The sequence below is a fragment of the Manacus candei genome, unplaced genomic scaffold (assembly GCF_025592945.1).
Source record: "Manacus candei isolate 608988 ecotype Guabito, Panama unplaced genomic scaffold, ASM2559294v1 h1tg000039l, whole genome shotgun sequence".
NCBI lineage: Eukaryota > Metazoa > Chordata > Aves > Passeriformes > Pipridae > Manacus > Manacus candei.
In genome coordinates this window covers 2,111,471-2,133,693 of record NW_026138087.1, presented here as the reverse complement: position 1 = coordinate 2,133,693, position 22,223 = coordinate 2,111,471, and the positions used below count along the sequence as shown (strand labels likewise).

Below are 22,223 nucleotides of genomic sequence, written 5' to 3'. Positions count from 1 at the left end.
CATGGCTCTCGTCGGATTGCTTTTACTCATCTCCTCTCAAGGACACTGCAAGTCTGAATTCATCACCCTTTGTAAAGACTAAAAGCATTACTATTATTTGTGACACTTTGTTTAAACAGCAATGACTAGGTGTAGGCATTTCCTAGAGACTAATCAAGGGCTTGAAGGAAGTGATGGGCCAGGAACTTGCAGAAGAATTGTTACTGCAACTGTGAACCAAGAAAAAAACCAAGGAAAAAAATGCAGAAAGGATTTTTTTTAAAACTGATTACACAATTTTATTGGCATTAGAAAGCCAATGCATGCTCTGAAAAGAATGTATGTCTTGAAAGCTTGTCAGATTGTTTCAATCATCTTTCAATTTCCTAGCCAACTTAAAAAGTGAACTTGAAAAACATTTTACACTTTTGCTGGGTTTAGCTCACAGTCCCTTCTTCCGAACACACACTGTCACAAATCCTGACTTACAGTCCTATGCAAGCCCTTCTGCCACATGAGCAGTTTTTCCTTCTATCACTGAATGCAGTTTTCATGTGTTCTGTAAGCTAACCTACAGCACTTCATTGACTTTGCAATAAAAATTGGAATGATTCCCCCAGTGTAGTCAACATTTGAAAGCCCACTACAACTAAGCATGGACGGACACGAGAGGAAATTAAGCAGCCAGCACACTGTGGGCTGGAGCCATTGATTCGTAACACCTCTGTTACAGGTCACATTAAGTAGCACTAAGTCGGTGTTTCCTTGTCCTCAATGCATAAAAACACTGAGTTCTGTGAACATGCTCAGCTCCTATGTGTACCTACTAATTCAACTATAATCTTGTCCGTTTAGACTTTAAAACGAATCAAACAAAACACCGAAAAGTTTAAAGCTTCCACAACCTCTTTGGTAGGGGTACTGTGTTTAATGGGCTTTCTACTATTGATTCCTTACCCTAAATATAGGAAAGGGTTTCCCACTGTCTAGTTTAAATTTTCTCTCCCATAAGTAAAGACAAATTATTCTTCCTAGTAGTAAACACTGAGAAACGGTGAACAACTTCTCGAACTTAACACCCTTTGCATCGCAGGAAATTAACACGGCTCCAACACAGTTCTTCCTCTAATGATCATCTCTGTTAGCCAGGACAGAAAGTTACTCCCATCTCGTGCCTAAGACTCCTCTATCCTATTAAACATACACTTGGGCTGCAGAGCATGAGATGACAGTCATTAGGACACGTAATAGCTCTGCCTTTACCTTTTTGCACCATGGAATAATGGACTGCCTATTTCAGGAAAGGCTACTGCAAAATCACGAACAATTATTACAATATTCCTGTTCCTACTTAGATCTGGCATAAACTTGCAGCAATTCCCTTTTCCCTGTCTTTCCCACTGTTGTGGCATGTCTCTTCAACTATGCTGGTGGCAGGCAAAATCTTTCCCTCTCCTTAGCCTGGAAGCAAATGCCACTGGTTAAACAACTCACTGAAGTCTTAGTGATTTTTCTAACCAAACCAAACAAAAACTAGAGTTCATGGTTCCACAGCATTTGAAATATACTTCCAGCTAACAGCTTGTGAGTGGAAATAACCTGTCTGCAAAATCAAGCAATTTACAAACAACAGATCTGTATTTACAGGTGAGCCTTTAAAGGTAGGAGTCTGCCAGCAATGACATCTGTAGTCAGTGTAGTTAAACCATTTCAGCGGTTTAATGGGCAGCAGCACAAGGACTGTTCACTTGTGACCCAAAAGACATTCTTTCTTCCCAAGCTCTCAGTTCCAGGGATTTTTTTCCCCTCCCTTGAAGCTTATAAGACTATATAAAGCAGTAAGTATTTTTAGCATAAGCACTAATGACCAGGGATATTTTTGCAGTTCTCTAAGACTCAAAAAATACACGGGGAGAAAAAAGGCCATTGCTCATTTTATAGAACAACTCTTAACAGTAAAACCTATCTCTGCAAATAGGGTAAAAAAAAAAAAAGATTTGAAATAAAATTATTTCTCAAACCTCAATGGTTGTGGCTTTTCCAAAACTTTTTACTGCTAATTCACAAGTAATTCTGGCATGTACCAATGCCTCAGGGGGGTTTTGGTGATGCTTGGATTTTTTTTTCACTATAAAGTACTGTATTTACCTCTCATAGGTACTTAAACAAAGGATGCTACAGTCTAATTTCTATGCTGTTGAAATTAAGATATTATACAGGCTGTGCACTTGTGTTTGACCTTCATCTTTTGTCCTTTTAATCTCAATAGCAGTTGTAGAAGCAGCAAGTAGTATTGGTGCTGGAATTTGGGCATTTTAGTGTTCTTTTAACAAAGTTTAGCTTTCAGGAGTGGGAACACCAACCAGCCAGCCAGATCTCTGAGTACTATCAGCAGGCCCTTTATAAACAGTGTATTGAGCTTTAAGAGTTGCTGAGAAAGGCCACGTGTTTTAGTCACATGTGTAACTTTTTCAAGGAAGAGAGAAACTTTCTAAGACTTATTCATTACATAAGTTGGGATGGTGGCCATCCTTCGAAAGGCTGCACAGAGCACACTTCATTTCTATAAAAGAAAATCCTTAGATATTTTTAGGACCGCAGAAGTTAGTTGTTAAAGAAAGGGTGAGATCAGGCTTTGTTTCTAAGAGAGAATGAAATCAACTGGACTCCTGGTAAGCTGGGAATAACCAGGAACCTGGACAATGGAAGGCAGGGAAGAGGTTCAACTGCAGGAGGCCCAATACAGATCTAAGACTGCTCTTATAAAGCAAGCAGGAACATGTTACCCTATCAAACAAAGCCAGAGGCCTGGTCATCAGCACAAACACAGGAGACTGTTCTGTTCCAGAAAGGAAACAGATTAATATAAATGTAAAGAAATTTACCAGGTCAGATGTGAACAATTCTGAGCCTGTTACCCCCTCTTTCCTATTCCTTCCTATCAGATTTTCACCAAGGACTCTTACAAACACAGCTGCTTTGCGTTTTCCCCACTTTCCCTTACTGTTTTGAAGCGGCCAAGGGTTGTCATCTCAACAAGGAATTTGTATTTTGTTTGGTCTCAACGCTGGCTGTGGTACAAGTGACCGAATCTCTGTTGCAATAAAAGACTCTTGACCTCAGTGTCAATGAGAGCTGCGCTGGGTGTCATCAAAGCTGATGTCAGCTATTTGCACCTTGACTATTTTGTCCAGCTGGCTCCTCTGTTTCCATTTCAACTTCACAAATCAGCAACTTAGTTACTTTCCACAGCTCCCTTAGTTTCCTCCCTGATTAGAATTAGCCGATAGAAACTGAAAGGAATGAAAACTTGTCTGTGTTCCCAAGGTCAACGCTAAGCATCCAGCGCTGCTCAGACCCTCTGAACCAGGGGAGCCTCCAGAGGATGCACTTGCTTTCTGCCTGATTTGTGCCATCCCTCTGCTCCAGTGACTTCAGTCTTTTTGTTTTTTATTCCCCCCACGTCAACATATTTTCCATGCCAACATGGTTCACAACATACCAAGCTCTTTCTGCTACTTTGTATGTATAAGTAAGCAAAGCAAAAAAGCCTTTCATTACTACTCCTGTCTCTGAGATGTGGAGCTGGGATATGACTTCATCCTAGAAAAAATGCAAAACCAAACCCAAACCAGTTGTCTCCTGGGGTTTTCTTAGCTTTTAGCTCATCATAAACATTTTGTGTGGTTTCAGTAACCGTGCCTAAAACAGACTCCATCAGGGTCAGCAGTACAAAACTAAGACAGTATTTTCTGAGATCGGGAGACTGTATAGCCTACTTCAATGTGTAAAGTGATGTTTCTCACGGCTCTCATGGGACCAGAAGCAAAATAAACATGCAACAATGAAGCGATAAGAGGGGAAAATTAAAAGAGCTTATTGGGCAAACGCAGTCTCTGGCAGTGCTTTGTTCACACTCACTAAATTATTACAAAATAGAAAATAACCCTCACGTACCCAAATGACAAAAATTTACTGCAGTAATTCCTGAACTTGAGGGACCTTGAGAGACTCTATTACCAATTTCTTTTAAAGTTTTAATACATCAATAACATATTTCTGTAAGAGTAGATTTTTTTCCTTTTGTCTCTAACACTCAACTCAGGTAATTAGAAGGGAAAGAGTTTATCCAGAAGCACCAAGAGACATTTCCAAAACAACACCCACACAAAGGAAGTTCTCTACTTCTATTTTGCCTTAATAACTACTTTCTGTAAGGGATTCTTAACTTTTTTGCAGGAAGTTGTTTTATTCTCATGGGATTGATTTAAAAGCAATTTATGTATTGTATAGAGGAAAGAGTTATGAGTAGGGAGAGATGTAAGGAAAGAATTGCTTGAGAAAGAGTAATCAAGGTACAGGCATTTGAACTATTCGGCAGCTTAAAGAGGATTAAACCATCACGTTTCCAACTCCAAGCGCATGTGAAATATCTGGTGTTTCATTTTTTAAGCAGTGTTCTCAGCTAGAGCTTTCCTCCATAAATCTTCAATGTATTTTGCAATGGAGTAGCTAATCCCTACATTAATTTTATATGTGGGGAAGTAAAGTCACTGATACACCCTCTGACACCAGCAATCACTCTAACACTCTGGACACTGAGAGTACAGCCGCTGCTGCACTGAAAACCCCTCTGGGCCTGCTTTTGTGACACTAACTGGGACAGGAGCTTCAAGATGTATGTTACTGCTGAATAGAGACAGTAAGTGGAATCGTTTACACACCATATAGCTCTGCCATTACACAGCTATTAGAAAAGGAAAAACGTGTGGCTATTTTAGACCCCAGGCAATAAAAGCAATGAAGAAGCCAAACGTTCCAATATTGTGGTGGAGACATACACAGCACATGGCTGTGACTCTTTTGTTGTCTCTCCTGTTTTCATGCAGTGGTAGTTCAGTGTTGACTCCACCGTCATAAAAAGCAGAAGCTGACCTTAATTGCTCTTTTATTTTTATTTTTTTTAATAATGAAAGCTCAGTATCTCCTATGATTTCATGACTCATCGAGCTGAAGGTTTAAGAAGCAAAAACATTATATAGATCATCATTCCCCACTCCTCCGAATGATCACTGATATCCCAGCTTCAGTGCAGCCTCTGCATTATGATCCCCCACTTCCTCTACCTTTTGTAGCTGATCTCTCCTTACCTGAGGATTCATCTTTCTGATCTTCTGTTGCCACTGCATTTTTCTTCAGATGATCTACTGTTTCACATAAACCTGAAAATAACTGTGCTTGTGGGTGCTTTCAGGGTACCGAAATTTGTTTTCTGTTTGTTTTTCAAGCAGTGCAAAGACCTTTCTGATCTTTTACCACACACATTCCAGATGCAGGAGACAGGAGACCGAGGCATCCCTGCTCTGCCTGAACCAAAGGAGAGTTTTCATTTCAAAAAGGAAGAACAAAGTTTACTTTGGGTTTCATACCTTCGCTGAAAGAAATCTCACAACTCTTCCTTTTTGGAAATTAACTTAGCTTCTAGAAACATCAAAGTGTTGTTCTGCTCAGGTGAGGAATTAAAGTCAGAGAACCCATATACACATCCAAAATTACCTGTCACCTGCTTAGAGGGCCAGGCCCGTATTTTTTAAGTGAGCTGTCAAAATTGTCTCTATCACTGAACTTCCTTGACCTATACTTAAATAAAAGGGAATCCATAACACGAAACCTCCTCACAACACAGTGGTGTCCCAGAGAAAAAGACCATTTGGTGCGAGGTCTGAGGTGGAATGGGCTGTGGAACACGGCTCCTGGAAATCCCTGGCAGGAGGGGAGCCAGCCCTGCAGCCACTGCCCGCTCACAGCTCGGTGTGCAGCGCTGATACACCGCTTTGCCAGCTCTGCCCAGGAGCTGACCTCTGCGTCCTCCAGGATGCCACGACAGAGATTAGCAGCGTTAATCCCAGTATAACAAGAGGGCTCATTTTGTCTGGCCTATAAATAAGGCCAGCGATAATATAATCTCTTACTTTAAAAAGAATAAAAACACATGGGTGGGGATGGGGACCCCAAAGCCAAATAAAAACTCACCAGGGTAACCTAAAAGCCAGTCCTGCTCTCAAATTCACAGTGGCTTTTAGCAAATACATTATTTTTACTGAGGACCAGCAAAATTGTGCTACTCAGTGGCACTAAACTTCTGTGCCTATAGCCTAGCTGCATTTTTTTTCTCTAAGATATCATTAAATATCTGAGGAGCATAGGCATATCTCACTGTAGGAATGCCCTCATTAACAAAACATTGCTGCTCATGCCATCCCTCTCACAGAACTCTGTTCCTTTCATCTGCACTCAAAACACCTTTCTCTCCCAAGGAAAACTGTGAATTAATCTCTGTATGCTGCTGAAAAATTGATCTGTTGTTACTGAAAGGATGGCAATGACTACAAAAAGGGGACTGCTATTGCAAACAGCTTATCGGTGCTTTCGATGTGTGACAAGTTGTCACTTCAGTAAATAGTCATTTTCTTACCCACTAAGAGTGTGGCAATATGATTAACTCAAAACTAATTTGGTTACCGGCGCATCATCCCGAAGATTTACACTTCTGACTTCTCCAGAGTTTTTACTGAACTGATGGCTGTAACTGATATCCATCCAAAACCTAGGTGTTCTGTGGGAAAGGCCTTGTAGCTAAATTCCCACTGTAACTGCCAAAAATGCAGCTCCATTTATTCATATGAGAGACTGACAGTGTCCCATGTCAGTTTTATTTTTACTGTATGCTTGCATTCGGTAAGGAGAAAGAAAACAACACACAAGTACCACAGTTTTATTTCGACAGGAGGGACTCACAAGGAGAACAGGCTTGGAATGAAGCTACCTTTTCAATGCCTGTCATCTCTCACCATTTTTGGATGATGTTCGGCTTCAGTCTGAATGTGGATTTGAAGGGGAAACTTGAGATAAGTGATTTGTAAGTGCAGGGTGTTTTTCCGGTGTTGTCTCTGCGGAACTGTGACAAGCACTGCCCTAACCAGCCAGGCTGGCCATGGAGCAGCACACTGTCAATGACGTACCTCTCTGTGGCTCCCCAGCTGCTGTGGCTCCAGCCTTTCCAATCAAATTTCAGCGAGGGACCGCGGGACACAGGGCTTCCTGTGGTTCAGAAATGGCTTTATAAGTACAATTCTTATTTTCCTGAGCATTTCACAGGGTAAACAAGCTTGTGTTAGTAAATTCCCAAGTTTGCTTTGTCGGTGTTAATAGGGAAACTGCACATGGTCAGTACATTTCACAGTGGGAAAACAAACATTTTGCATTTCATTGATGGTTTCCTGTCCAGATCCATCCTTTTACCTCTTTTCTGCCAGTTCCCTTCAAACCTCTGCACAGCGTATTCGCGAAGACGCACCACTGGAATTCATACTTGTCATCAACGCTTTTCACAGTTATTTCATAGAAACCCAGAATTGTTAGGGTTGGAAAGGACTTGGAGAGCATCCAGTCCAAGCCCCCTGCCAAAGCAGGGTCACCCAGAGAAGGTGGCACATCAGCACCTCCAGGGGGGTTTGGAAAGTCTGCAGAGAGGGAGACTCCACGACCTCCCTGGAATTCCCCTTCTGGAAGCATGCCACAGACCCCGGAGCCTCCACAGCCCGGGGCGTGGAGAGCCATTTTCCCCACCGCGATCCTCACCAAGCCGTCTCCATATTGCTCCTGGCAGACTCCCTCCCGAGGGCACGTCCCGCTCCGGGCCGTGTCGGTGAGGCCCGAGGGGCGGCGTCAGGCGGCGGGGAGCGGCGCCGAGGGGCTCCGCGGGCAGTGAGTGCCGGGCCGGCCGCGTCCCCTCAGCGCCTCCCGCCTGCCCCCTCAGGGCCCCCCCGCGGCGCTTCCCCGCCCTCGGGGCGCCGCGCGCTCCCAGAGGGGCGGGGGGGGGGGCGGTCTCGCGCCGCGCCTCGCTCCCGCCGCACGTGCCGGCCCGGCCGCACTTCCGGCCGCGCGGGCTCATCTGCGAGGGGCGGGGGCGGCCCCGCGCTTGCGCTCTGCGGCCGCGCGCCGGCGGGGCGGCCGCTCCCGGCACAGCGCGCGCCGTCCCCTCAGCCGCCCCGGCCGGCGGGGCTGCGGCTGCTCCGTCTTCCTCCTTCCTCCTCCTCCTTCCTCCTCGCCTTCCTCCTTCCTCCTCCTCCCCTCAGGAGCCGCCGGCGGGTGAGGAGAAGCGGGGGCCGCGGCCGGCATGTGAAGCGGGGCAGCCCCCTCGCCGCCTCCTTGCCTCAGGCTCTTCCCCGGCTCTTGCTGGGGCCCCGCTCGCCATGAAGAAGTTTTCCCGCATGCCCAAGTCCGAGGGGAGCGGCGGCGGCGGCGGCGGGACGGCGTGCGGCGGCTCCGGCAGCGGCGTGGCCCTGGGCAGGGCGCTGGCGGTGGGGCGGTACCAGGTGACCCCCGAGGAGCCGCTGGCCGAAGGTGAGGACGGGCCGGTGCGGGGGCTTTGGGGGGTGCTGTTTCGGCCGGGGGCTCCTTAGGGCGCTCCGAGTTCCCCGGCACGCTGCCCTGGGTGAGTGAGGCGGGGTGAGGTGTCACTAGCGCCTGTGTCAGGTTTCTGCCAACTAATATGAGGAAAAAAAACCAACCAAACAAAAAACACAGCAAAAATCAAAGGCATGGCCTTCCTTGGTGTAGGGCAGCTGGTTGCTGTCAGGGTCACGAGTGGCGGTGCGGTGCTGGCAGCTTGCGCTGGAGAGCTTCCCCTTGCTGCGGGGTGCTCGACTTGTGCTTCTTGTGGTGAACATGCACTTCGTGTTGTCCGCCCTCCTCTGGGGCTTCGGGAAGGGTCCTGTGAGTGTGTATAGTCGTAGGATTGTCTAGACTTTGTTAGTTGTACGACTTTGCTAGAAGCTGGAGTGGGTCACCAGCAAATCAGCTGTACTTGTGTTTTGCTCTGTGTGTGTGTGTGTGTGTGGGGGAAACAGTGTGGTCTTCATTTCCCACAGCTGGTAACCCGTGTGATGGATAAAATGCTTAAATTCCCTTCCCAGGTCACTGAGCTCAGGGTTAGACCTGTATAGTTCGTAGTTACAATACATGCTTTGGATGTTGTGGGTAAAAATAATTCACCTCTGTCACTTTTATGTGTGTCGCTCAGACTGGTTTATGTGTAAACATACTTGTAAACTTTGATTGCATATGTGCATTTCTTGATGGAGATCTTAAGAGATAGTTTTAACAACTGCATGCAGATAATATTACTGTTTAAAATAAGAACATATAGTAAGCACTTCTTTTTCATTGCTATCTTGAAAAGGTTATTGTAGAATAGCAGATTTGGAGTATTTTGAATGCAATATTTTGTAATTGAGGTATGAAGATGATGTCATGGCTTATCCACCAGCATAGCTGGTGACCTAAAGCATGAGTGGTCCTTGCTGAGAGCTACTTCCAAGTCATTGTGATCTGACAGACTGGAATTTCTCAGCAGGGCTGGTGGCAGGATAGAGACTTTTTAAAAAAAGTAATGACAATAGGCTCATGGACAAATTCAGGAGGTAACACAAACCCCATATATGTAGTGAAAAGGAGAGAAATTGCACAGTGCTTGATTCAGTTTAGCATATTATTAAAATGTTTTCTCATATTGTGCTGTTTTAAGAGTCACTACAGATCACTTTGTTTCTTTCTGTAGCTGGCAGAAACAAATGGATAGTCCTTAAGGGCTTGGAGTCAGTTTAAAATTTGAGTGTCATGCAAATGATTTTCCTTACTTTTGAGTCTGAAATAAAAGTTGCATATGGATGCTTGGGACAAAACCTGAAAGAGTCAGGTCAGTATAAGCCTGCTGCATCTTGGGGAAAGTCCCCAAGCCAACACCAGAGCTGTTCAGCAGAGAGGACCCAAAGAGGCCTAGAGGGAAGTAACAGGTGGGGTAACTGCATGGTTGGGGTCACAGGGACATGAGGGAGTGGGGGGGGCTGATGGGCAGCTCCCTGATTGTCAGGGAACAGCTGGGCTTTAACAGGGTGTGTCCACTTGGGTGCTCCTAGCTGACCACAACAGTTTATGGATCAAAAAGTACCTTTTCATTTAGGAATTACTTGTTGACAATCAATCCCTTGCCTTAGTAACCATTAATAGTAAATATGTTACTGCTGTTACATTAGTCACATTGGTATCTGTAATTAATACTGAACACTATAAATCCCCTGTTTAGTAATCTTCCTCCTGGGAGGGCAGAGAACAAACTTTTTTTCCCTATTCTGTTTGCACAAGGCATTTCTTTCTTCCAGTTTCTGAATCCCAGTTTAACTGAGGCTCTTACACTTCTCAGGTAGTTGCTGTTACTCAGTGCGGATGAAATCCCATTTAAGAGGTTCATATCCAAGTTATAGCTTGTGCTACAAAGCGTTAATGACACGGGAAGTTAATTAATCTAATGAAATTAGCCAATCTATTTCATAGGGGATATGTGATGTTCTGATAGCAGTGGTATGGTATATTGTATTGATTTTTTTTTTAATTTTTTTTTTTTTTTAGCTATTGTGATTAATAGAGTTATGTGTCTGATTCCTGTTGTTTAACCCCATCCTCCTTCCAGATCTGGCTCTTAGGAAGGCAGCTCCTGGTTCTGTAGAGGGTTGAGGCTCCCGGTAACTAGAGTAGCGTCAGTCGTTATGCTCTAAGGCTCAAGTTGTGAAGACCTTGTTAGGCTGCAGGGATGGATCTTTGGTAAGTTTGCCACGTTGATACCAAGTTGCTTTCAAAGTGCTTTTCCTGTAGTCTTTGACAAGATGATTTTATTTCAGTGTTTTAAAGGCAGAAGTATGGAGCATTATGATCTAGTTCTTTTGAATAAATATAATGTTACCTAAGGTAACAGCATCCTTTTAAGTAAAGAAGCTATAAAGTTGAAGTGCTGTAGTTAGGAGGCAGTCGGGTGGCTTCTTTTGTTTTAAACATACCTATTCTGTGGTGAGTTCTTGGCCTCCATAACCCAATGGTCGGTATGTTGTTGGATGAAGGTGTTTATTTTTAAGGCTTATTTCTCAGATATAGGGGAAAAGCAGTTAGTCTGGGTTAAGGTTTGATGTAGAATCCTTATCCATTTCAAGGGAATGGTAGAACTATATGGAATAAATGACTGATAGAGAGTGAAGGCTTTCTCTTTTTGTATTTTTGCTGAACAAGAATATCTGCAATTCAGCTGAAGTTTGGAAAATTTAGTGACAAAAACATGAAGGGTTCTCTGCTGAAAGTTACAGGTGGTCCATGGGGACTTTGGTATTGAAGAAGTTCAGAAATTGCAGCAAACTGAAAGTGGCCAAGTATGAAACATGCTTTTAAATAGATAACCTTAAATGTTAATGCAAAACAGTGTATATTGTGATGAGTGAAAAGGAAAGCGAAAATTAGCAAGTTCCCAAAACATTTTTGGCTTAAATAAGGAGGAGGTAGAAAGTTGTGCCTTGATATGTGGAAACTACTACTTCATTGTTGGCCTTGATTAGACTTCAATAACTCCTTTTTGTTTAAGAATTGCAGTAAAACTGATTTTTCTGCATTCTGTAAGGATAGGCGTTGGAAGATGCTAATTTGTTTATTGTCTTGATTGCCTGGTAGGGCTTGAGATGTTTAAACTGCGTAAATAAATAAAGACTTTGCCAGGTTTAAAGTTCTGTTAGTACCACGAGCAGACCAAAGGGGTTATGGTAAGTGTTGTAATTTAGTATGTAGGTATGTTTTAACAAGTGCAGATAAAGCAAAGACAGTTGCAAGTGTTAAGAAAGAGACTGCATGTGCAATGTGCACTGGGCTTCCCAGCTTCCCTCTTGAACTTGACTGACTTTGTTTGGAAGCTCATTTGTGGGCAGGGAAAGACGGTCGTCATCTGCTTTTCATTTTCACTCAGGCTGGATTAATGGAATTGTGGGGCATGTGCTGTTGCATCTTATAAAAATAAAGCAGTGCTGTGTCCAGTCCTAGCCACCAGCAGTTCACCCTCTCGCCAGGCAGTCCACGCTTACGAGAGCAGAGGTGAGATGCCAGACACTGACACAGGAGGAACGGGGTGACACTGTGTGCAGCTTGCTCTGGAAATACCCAGAGGGGGTGGAAACTACCTCCTCAGTGTTGGGAAGCTCTGGATGGGATGGGGTGATCGTTGTGTGTTACCGCTCTTGTGCTGTAACTTTCTCTCTTTCCTTTGCCTCAGTACATGTGCCAAGAAGCTGTGTGATAGTGGGTATACTGGTTTATTTTTTATCATTTGGACTGGTAAAGTGGTGAGTCTGGAGCTGTGTAGAGTTGAGCCCTCTGCTGCTGTAGCTTAGGAAGCTGTTGCTTTTTTAATTGACCTTGTATCTATCTAGGACTAGAGAGGAGGGGAAAAAAAACCACTCAAGAGGTGATTGCTTATAAGTTCGTTATTTAATGTTTGTATAACACAGAATGTTTGCTTCATATAGTTTTCTGTGAAAAGGAGCCTTTCAATAGGGAGAAAAAGTGAAAGCCTTGAGTATTCCCTTTATAAAATTGTACGTGGCATGCTCTTTTATAGTTTATCTCACAGGCCAAGCTCTCAGAGTAAAGCCCCATCCCGCTTGGCAGGTTTAGGGTAAGATAATTTGATTCACTCTGGGCCATGTGTGAGAGAAACAACAAAATTCTCAGGAGGCTCAATAACAAACTGGTCATTAATGCCCAGAGGGTGAATGTCTTTCTTCCCTTTTAGCCCCTCTGAGGGTCACCTTGACTTTCTCCCAGAGAACCTTTCTACAGCTCTGGGTTACACCAGCCCCTGGGTCGGTCCCCGCCATTTTGGGGCAGCCCCTGGGTCGGTCCCCGCCATTTTGGGGCAGCCCCTGGGTCGGTCCCCGCCATTTTGGGGCAGCCCCTGGGTCGGTCCCCGCCATTTTGGGGCAGCCCCTGGGTCGGTCCCCGCCATTTTGGGGCAGCCCCTGGGTCGGTCCCCGCCATTTTGGGGCAGGTCATGCTGTTGGCTCCCACCACTTTGGACTGGACTGGAGATTTGCTAAGGCTCCAGGGATGGGGAGGGAGCAGTGGTTGTCCCACCTATGCAGAGCTCGCCCTGTTCCCCCTGACTTCCCACCTGGTTATTTCGAGCCAGTCAGTCATTCCTCCAGTCTCTTACACCAGTGAAGGAATGAGCTTCTTGTGAGCTCTGCTGTCCTTACTTAAATTGAGTGTGTACTTGAGCAAGTACTTTGACAATACTTATGATTTGGTTTGTCTCTTAAATTCACACAATTTCAATCAAGGCCTAAGAAAACTGTCACCCAAATGGAGAGGAATTCAGGTCCTGTTTTGTGAGATCTTGTGCTGTGTGTTTGTGGATTTTTGTGCTGTTTAATTTTCAGTGCAAGTGTTTTTTCCTGGAGATTTTTCTTCAATTAGTTGTCTGAGGGAAGAAGGGGAGTCTTCAAATAGGATCAACATCACAGCAGCGCTGAAAGTGGAATAGCTTATTGTCCAGATGGGAGGTGTACCAAGTTTTTCAAAATCATTCCTGGAATAAGGGTAGTCTTGGAATTTTTGCTGTGACAGTTTTGGGTTTTTTTCTACCTTGTGTCTTAGCAATAGCAGTTCAGTTAGTAATCCAAATTGACAAACTTTGTGTTGTGAATAAGGTTCTCTTTCCTTTTGCTAAGTCCCACGTCAATTAACCTTTCATACCTTGATTTTTAGGTCTTTAGAGTGAGTTATGTGGAGGATATACAGCTCTAGCAGCTGCTATAAATTCGGAAAGGTGCTGATGTACAGCAGACGCTGCTTCATCTCATACATGGTGTGGCTTGTTTGTTGTGCTGTCTTCTGGAGAGGTAAATAAAGAGAAATGCCATTATAAAGGATCTGTGAACTTTAGTACTTCCAAGTGTTTCCATGTGGCGTGGACTGAATTTTTAACTCTGTACACTGGGACAGCTTATCTTTGTGGTAAGTGTTATGAATACACCTGGTGCAGGGTCACTTCTCTTGGGACTGGGGCATGGCAGTCTCCTCCCGTGTGGCTGTGACCTGTTCATTATTGGTTGTCTTCGTTAATTTAGTGGTTATGTCATATGACTTGATGCTCTTTGCAGTAGCTGCTGTTTCGTTTTCAGTAGAAATCTAGTTCAGTTGTTCAGGTGGATTATGAGCTGGAAGGCTGTCTGGAAGGATAAGTTGTGGAATTTGAGTTGGGATTGGTCATGTCGATATTTTTCCAGAGTGTAAGATTTCTGAATCTATGTTTGCACATGACTGTAAAGGTCAACCCTGTTATTCTGTCTCAAACAGTTTTACTTTGCTAATATTGGAGTAGAAGATATAGTTTGTTCAAGTTGAAGATATAGAGGACAAAAAACAGCATCAGTACTTCAAACTTTCTGATTTCCATTTTGTCTGAAAGTATAATACAATACACATGGATCTCTTGTGCAGTCCCAAAAATAGGCATGGCTACCTTATGGCAAGTGTAGCTGCAGATTGGCAGGTGCAGAGATCCTGGACCAGCTTTGGATCTCTGGGTGATGAAAGATAGGGAGCCTGTGCTGTAAGGCTTGTGGTTCATCCTTGGTTTCTCAGGCCTAGCGGAGGCAGATCACAGCTTGAAACAAGAGCATTGTTTGGCTGTTGCAGGATGTAGCAGTGTTCTGTGTAAGGAGAAGGCAAACAAACCAGGAAGTGGTTGGGGATTTGCATGTGATCCCAGTCTCACGTCAATATGCAGGTAAAGGTGTCTTTTCATGTAGCGTAGTGCACAAAATGAAAGCTCTAGTTCACTTTAGCTCGTGACATAGTTGGTGTGCTCAACACTGTGGTGGTACTTGGGGACAACTGTCGCTGTCACTGTACTCTCCAGAGCTCTCTTGTGCCTCTGGGACACGGATGGGGAAATGAACACTTTGGGAAACATCTGTAGGCTGACAAAGGCATCTATTGTACAGCTAAGACCAAGTTCATCTCCTAGGACATGGTCTAATGCTCTTGATTATCCAGTTATTGGTCTTTGCATGCCTTGAGGACACTCCTTTCTTCATTGTGTGTATGTGGACAGGTCCTGTTACACCTCTGAACTGCACACAATTGTTATGTTCTTTTTCAAGGATGTTATCCATTTCATTTTTGTGTGCCCAGAAGTAGTTAAATACCGAGCAAGCACCTGGGAATCTGGTAATCCTGCACTAAGTTTTCAGGATAGTGGCCAGGAGTCACATGGAAGAGTTAAAGGAAAAGGAACTTGATTTGTAGTAGTCATGGTAAGATGATGCACAAATTGAAGCCATCTTTCCTTTGCCAAATTTTGACAAAGGACAGATGTAACCAATGCATATGCCATCTACCTGCCTTTTTCCTTGCAGAGCTGTTTTGGTAAAGTATGCTAATGCTACAGTAGTCAGAATGGGAGGGTATGCGTGTGTGTGTTGCACTAGGAAGCTCCTGGACACCCTCAAAGAGTAAGGTAGCATAGAATAATAGAGGATATGTTAGCTCTGTCTGGAAAAGACACAGCCTGACTCTAAAAGAAACTGTGCAGGATCTTAATTTTTTTGGTTTAACTGAAAGGTGTTTTGTTGTTTTTTTTTTTTAATTAAACCTCAGTATTTTGCATGCCAGCATTGAAAAGACAAATTGTTAGCTAAAAGCAGTGGAATTCCTTTTCAGGCAGGTGTAAACTAGAAACCAGTAATTCTGGGAAGAGGGTATGTATTTCTCAGGGCTGTTGTTAGTGTAATAGCAGAGCTGCCAGTCATTAATTAGTATGTTCCCTGTGTGGAAGGGTTCGTACAGTTGTTCTGTGCATGGAGAACCGGAGTTACTGCCAGAGATGGGACTAGATCTCTAGGGAGCAGCGCAGTTACAGGTCTCTCTACTGTTATGAGCATAACTGTATGAACTTCGATGTCTTTCTAGTTGTAGATGTTGGTTGTAGCTGTAAATGTGTGCACACACCTGCTCTCTGATGGGTGTCTCACTTCTTGCTGAATAGGTTTCACCTCAGGTTCAGAGGGAAAATGTTGCAGATGCTCAGTGAGGTTGTGCTGCTTGTCTCTGGCAGTGCTTTGGTTTACAGTGTTTTGTTTGTCTTGATTCTGATTCCCTAACCTTGTGCTATATTTTACTTGCTGAAGCTATTTTTTGCCTCTGTAACATTGTAGCTAAGCAGGCTGCCACAGTCTGCAGAGTTGATGTTTGTAAGCAGAGCTGTGTTAACTGACACTATGAATGCTCTGTGCCTGCCAGCGTGGAGAGTAACAGTCAGGTGACAGGCTTAGGACTGACCAGCAACACAGGCGTGGTCAGTCACCTAATGGCATCCTTATTGCCCGAGGTGCTGTCCTATGCAGGCATCTGTTTTGTTTTCCTCATCCATCCTCGCAGGTTTAGCTTAAAAGCTGTTAATGTGGTGGCTGAACAGCTGCATCCTGAAGTGTTAGGTGTATTTGCACAGTTCTGGTATCCGGAGCTGGCGGTCTGAGGGGAGTTGGCAGGTCCCAGTGATGCCAAGCAGCTGTGCAGTGATGCAGGTCACATCATCTCTGGTCTATCATTCTGCTGCGGCAGAGTCAGCTTGCCCTGTGTCCTTCTCTCCAGTGGAGAAGGACAGGTGGTGAGTGTGAAACCCCTTCTCTGAAAGGAGATGGTCTGTGTTTTTCTTTATCATTGCTGCTGACAAGAAAGGAACATGAATTCCTCTTCTCCCGCTTTCTGGTTGTCTTGGGAATGGATTTTAGTCTCTGAGTGTTTGTCTACTGGTTGAGAAAGTAGAAACCTTTTCCTTCCTCTCTTGCTTCACATGTTCCTTGCTCACGCTTGTCTAGGTTGGTTACTTTTACGTAGTTGCAGTGGGATATCTTGGGTGTGGGTTGGGTCAGCTGTGAAACTGGGTCTCTGAACATAGGCAGGGTGGAGGAAAACACAGGAAAGGGCAGGTTACCAAGTGGAAATAAAAATCAGTTGATCCTAGGGGTCTGTTTTAATGAAGTGGAGAGTATTTCTTTTGGTTTGAATAGCAAGACCTTGAATAGCTTGGTTCTGGAGCAACATAAGCCCGGGTGTTACAAAACACTGTCTGTCTTGTGGAACTGGAAACTGGCAGACTTGGAGTGTTCTCCCTGCAAAGGTATGAGAGTCTTTGGTTCTTCTTCCTTCTCCTTATGTCTGCCTTGCTTCTGAGGCACGTGGTGCAAGTACTGAAGAATTGATGATGTAGGCTCACGGGAGAGTGAACACCTCTTCAAGAGGTGTCAGACTTGGTATTGCTGAGAAGAGCATCACATTGCCTCGGGGAGAGACGTTATTCCGCAGACGGAGAAACAAAGGAAGATGAAGGGATTTGCCCCAAGTCATACAAGTCTGTACAAGAGATGCAGGTAGAGTGTGGAACATCCTGGTTGTGAGATGGTTTTTTCCTCATAGCTTTTGTAACGTGCTATGCCTTGATTGCCACACACAAAACTACGAAAGGAATTCTGATATTCCAGGACTTGAGGAGATTTTATTCAGTCATGTGTATGTTGGGCTTCCTTCCAAACTTGCACATTATTTTAATGGATGAATTTGTTCCTGTGGTGCCTAGAAACTAATACGCAAGTCTCTAGGAGTTATGTACCAACACATAGGAATGGTCCAGTTCCTGGTTTATTTTGGGTCTGTTGTACTGACTCATTTCATTTGTCATTTTTTTTAATTTGCTGCTTGGACTGTGATTTTTATCTGTGCATCTTGTCTTTCAGTAGCAGTTCTAGTGAGTAATTGTTGCAGGACTTTGCCTCTTTTCTTATGAAACAAAAATAGCTTCGGAAGTCAGTGATTAATATGACATTTAATTACGTTCTTTTGCAATTGCTGTAGGTTGAAAAGCTGAATGTGCATGTATTTAGAGAAACTGTTGCTAAACAAGGTTTTTTTTCTTGTTTTGGGTAATTTATTTGCGTGTAACTATGAAAGCAGTATGCAGCAAATAGATCACTAAACAATATAAGGCACTAAATTACTCTTCTGACATACATGTGTGAGGACCTGACTGAACACAGCATGTGTTCATGAGACTAGAAGAGTGAATGAAATTTAGTATGTCAGCATTAGACAGAGGATCAGTTCTGGGTTTGTGCATGATGTGCAGGAGAACAAGCTGTTTGGAAAAAAGCAAATGAAATAACTGCATCCTGCAAAGCCCTTCTGTCTCTCCCGAGAGCTCAGGAGCACAGTCTGTGTCTGTAGAGTTGAGACCTTCACCTTGAGGTGAGTTTAGATGGGTTATCACTTGGCCTTTACTTCATGAGAACTTGTGGAGGCAGCAGGAGGATTATTTTGTCCCAGAATGAGCTATCCAGAGGTTTCTTAGGCACTCTGAAGATAGAAAAGCAAGTTTGTATTGTTACGGTAGTTCTAAAAGCAATGTAACCAAACAGCAACTCAAAAGGAAGTAGTGTGCTGCATCTGATTTGGTTTGGGCTTGTAGATGTGTTCAGGTACCTCCTATTTTGGTGTGAATCCACAGTATTATCCTCCCAGCTTTGTGCTTTCTTTATTTTTCCATCAAATGCACTATTTTAAGTCTTTCATATGACTTGCTCATCTGTTAAACTGATATGGAATTTTGTAGCGGGATTTGTAAGAGGAGCCTTTTGTTGAAGGACATCTTTGAGTTTAGATTCTAGCATTTTAAGTTTTGGAGACTTACTCGCAAACATGAGTCTGCAGCTTGGTACATAGAATGAAAAACTGCCTTGTTCTGAGTTCTTGCTGTTGACTGGCTCTGCCTTGAAACACGGTAGGTGTACGAGAAGTATTAAATGATTTTGATAATCTTGACTCTGATACTCAGAGTGCTCTTGCCACTGCAGCATAGTGACCAAGCTGCTTATATGGTTTAGAAGTTTCAGTGTGTCTTTTTAAGTTGTCAAATGTCACAGTGTGAAGTTTAGAATCCCAAGCATAAAAGTACCATAAGGTAATTGGGGTGGAAGTCTTAAGAGATGTTTTATGTGCAAATTGAAGTATTCCCATGTGTTCAGCATAGATAGAGCTTCAAGAACTGCCTGCCCCCATGCAGATGCTAAGGAAGTATTATTCCCTAAAATGGTTTATAGTTCTCTTTATTGGTGTAAGCAGGTTGGATCTCAGATACTGTGCTCTTGAGAAAGTTTATTTAGGAAATTCTTTACAGAGAGGGTAATCAGGCATTGCAATGGGCTGCCCAGGGAAGTGGTGGATTCTCCATCCTTGGAGCTTTTTCAGATGAGACTGGATGTGGCACTTAGTGCCACAGTCTAGTAACCGCGGTGGTAGTGGATCGAGGGTTGGACTTGATGATCTCCGAAGTCTTTTCCAACCCGGCTGATTCTATGATTCTGAGATTCTGTTGGCCCCCTGTTGATCTTATGCCAGATAGGTTTGTATCTGGGCATACTCCTTTGATTTAAGTATTTGCAGATAGCTACAGAATAGGTGAGATAATGAACATCCTTCTTCTCATTGCCTCAGTTATTCATATTCAATGTTCTTAACACTAATTCCTGCCAGTCAGTCCAGTTCTGATCATACTCACTTATGAAAAGTGGTCAGTGGATTCCCTGGTGACTACACTCAGGTGAGAATGTGTGAGTTTTGACTCTGTAGACTCTTTCTAGCAGTGAAGAGATGGGTTTTATTTTACTAATTCAGTGTATGCAAGATGCCTTAGACAAATAGCAAACCAGAGAATCTTCCTGTGACATCTGCCTTAGTCTGAAATGGTTCTGGCATTAGAAATGGCTTTGTCTGTCTGCATGGCCTGGTGGCTCTTGTCTTTGTGTTGCAGCCCGAGGTGGCACTTGTCCAGGGTGCCATGGAACCAGCCCTTGGGCTGGAGCTGGACACTGTGTACTGTGCCTTGTTTCTGTGCCATGGCAGCTTTGGGACAATCAGTGGATCAATCAGTCACATGTGAGCTTGGAGATGCCTTCTCTGACTTGCTCTGCTTTGAGTTTTTGTGATACCATATTTAAACACAAGTAAAACAGTGATTTTAAGGAACATGCAAAGCAAACTACATAGCAAATAAGTGTGTGATGTTTGTTTTCCTAACTGATTGGTAACTATGTGCTATGACAATGGAATTTAGTTCCAAAGAAGTCATGGTGGTTGCATAGTAGCTGTGTAATATATCTGTACCCACTGATTTAACCATTTGGTGACTTATTTTGATTTTGACATTTGTTGATTATATTGGAGTTAAAAATCAAGCGTTAGGAAAAAGTAACTTAGGAAATGACATTGGAAATCCATCTCTAAAGTGACCTGAATTCACGCTCCTCAGTGTTGTAGGATGGGGAACTCCGTGTTTCTGTCCAACCTATATGCATAGATCATGTCATTGTTGTGGTTTCCCAACTCCCTCTTTTCAGGTCAGACCAAACAACAGAGGGAGCTGAGTTAGGTGGAAAAAGTCACAGAAGAGGGGGGGAAACATGTTGAAGATAAAACTGCTGTTGAAATTTTTTTAGCTTTTTGGTTGTTGGTGTTGTTTTTTTGTTTTGTTTTGGGGGGTAGTTTGGTTTTGTTGGTTTTGGGTTTGTTTTTTTTTTTTTGTGAACTGTGATAGTGGATGTTCATTGCAGGTGTCTTGCCAATGTCTTGGATGGATTGAAAAGCTTTCTTATGAAAAGTTGAGCAAGAAGCACATCCTGCCTAAAGGCATCACCTTGGTTACATCTTTAGTAACCTGATGTGTCCAGTGGACTGAAGTTTGAGAGACTAAAGCTTTAATGGCACAGTGAAATGGAATTGAATTAACACTTCTGGCCTAGATTACACAGCGTAATCCCTTTATATAAATGTTTAGTCAGAGTTTTGACCTGACAAAAAATAGTGTTCAGGTTGGTTGTTAAGTTTCTGGTGTATGTTAGTGTTTGGTTTTGAATCTTAGTGTTAGGAAAGGGAAGTGTTGGTGACATGAAGCTCTGTCTCTTGGAGAAATATCTTGGTTGCTCCTGCAAACAGCTGTCACTCCTGACAAGTGTTTCTTGACTTCAGAAATGTGGATTGTTTCTTGAAATTTTTTTGATTGCAGAACTTGTTTTGTGCCAGCTGGGGACATGCTAAAAATCAAGTTAGGGATATAATTATGAGGATAGTAATGCAATGTGGATGATAAACTCAACAGAACTTTGTAGGACTGTACAGAGGAAACTCTCTTTAAAAATGCTGACATGCTATTGAAGTGAAAGCACATCTGTTTAAATGTACTGGGATGTGCAAGAGGTGCATTTGCAAAGGCAGAAAGAATTGGAAGAAAATACATGGGTTGGTTGCATGACTGTACATCTCCAAAGTAAAAATCACCCCAGAGATCCTAACTTTGTTGGAACTTAGTGTTGTTTGCAGGCTGGAAGATGGTGCCATGGGCACTGAAGTAGAAGATGCCCAACCTGTACTGTCTTTAAACTGTGTAAGGTGTCTGTGTTGAGCTGAGGTGTTTGCTGCTCTGCACTGAGGCTGGGAGCAGACTGCATTAGTGTCTGCAAACAGAAATACTCAGACAGGCGTTGTGAGCAGAAAGCTCTTATTCTTTTTGTTTGCAAAAAGTACAGTACCCTTCACTGTGTCACATCTAGCTTCAGGTTTTAATAATTCAGTAGTGAGTGTCTGTATGATAGCACAGCCCTAGAACTTTAGGAATGTCTTTGAATGAAGCCTGGTGGATTGTGACTTGTTGCCAAATTTTACCCTGATTACCTACTTGCAGTTTGTTGAGGTAAGACCTGTTTAATACTCAAGTGTTCTCTGCTACAGTGTGATTTCTGGAGGTGAATGGAGGCTAACATTCTGATATGTAACTGAACTGTTGGTGAGCTGCTAGTCGTGTTCTGTGCTACCTTCCTCATAGACAGGAAGGAAGTGTTAGTTACATACAAGCATCTCTTACATACAGTTATAGAGGTAAAGGTGTTAGTCTATTTTTATCCCAGTGAACAGCAAGAGGAGGTGATGGCATAATACATGAACGTAGTACAGTGGTTGTGACTAATTCTCAGGCAGCTTGATTCAAAATTGAAATTTTGAAGTGTTTTTTTGTATTTTTCTAACCAGAGTATGTGGTAAAGGGATCAGTTCTACCCTAAGAAATAGCATGTTTTGTCTTGGGTGCATAAGACTTATTCCTTCCAGGGCATATCAAATGCTTGCCTTGTTCTAGAGCATGCATTAAATCAGCTATTCAGTCAATTTGGTTTCATTTTCCTTAAACTTAGAATACTGCAGGAATTGCAGGTGTGCCTGTTTCAATAGCTGTGTTCAATTCAAATGGTTAGCAAGTTTCTCTGCAT

At 43.3% G+C, this 22,223-nt stretch overlaps 2 protein-coding genes across 8 annotated transcripts in view; one reads left to right on the top strand and one right to left on the bottom strand.

The window, feature by feature from the left end:
- Positions 1 to 7,933, bottom strand: part of LOC127474071 (translation initiation factor IF-2-like) — a 42,817-nt gene extending 34,884 nt beyond the window's left edge. Inside the window, exons 1-3 of one of the 4 annotated variants that reach the window (XR_007905713.1) lie at positions 7,621 to 7,809; positions 7,002 to 7,080; positions 5,863 to 6,929 (exon numbers count right to left, since the gene is read on the bottom strand). Coding sequence is in view for 1 of the 4 variants with exons in the window: in XM_051794491.1 (XP_051650451.1) it covers positions 7,002 to 7,080; positions 7,621 to 7,933 (392 nt within the window). In the remaining 3 variants the exon portion in view is untranslated. Of the gene's footprint in view, positions 1 to 5,862; positions 6,930 to 7,001; positions 7,081 to 7,620 lie in introns of those variants that run through there. The other 3 variants (XR_007905714.1, XR_007905712.1, XM_051794491.1) reach the window with 3 other exon arrangements.
- Positions 7,934 to 8,016: 83 nt separating this feature from the next.
- The window catches only part of BMP2K (BMP2 inducible kinase), a 43,566-nt gene continuing 29,359 nt past the window's right edge, over positions 8,017 to 22,223 (top strand). Inside the window, exon 1 of one of the 4 annotated variants that reach the window (XM_051794437.1) lies at positions 8,017 to 8,385. In XM_051794437.1, coding sequence (XP_051650397.1) covers positions 8,235 to 8,385 — 151 coding nt within the window. In that variant the 5' untranslated portion in view covers positions 8,017 to 8,234. Of the gene's footprint in view, positions 8,386 to 10,512; positions 10,642 to 11,580; positions 13,752 to 22,223 lie in introns of those variants that run through there. The other 3 variants (XM_051794434.1, XM_051794438.1, XM_051794435.1) reach the window with 3 other exon arrangements.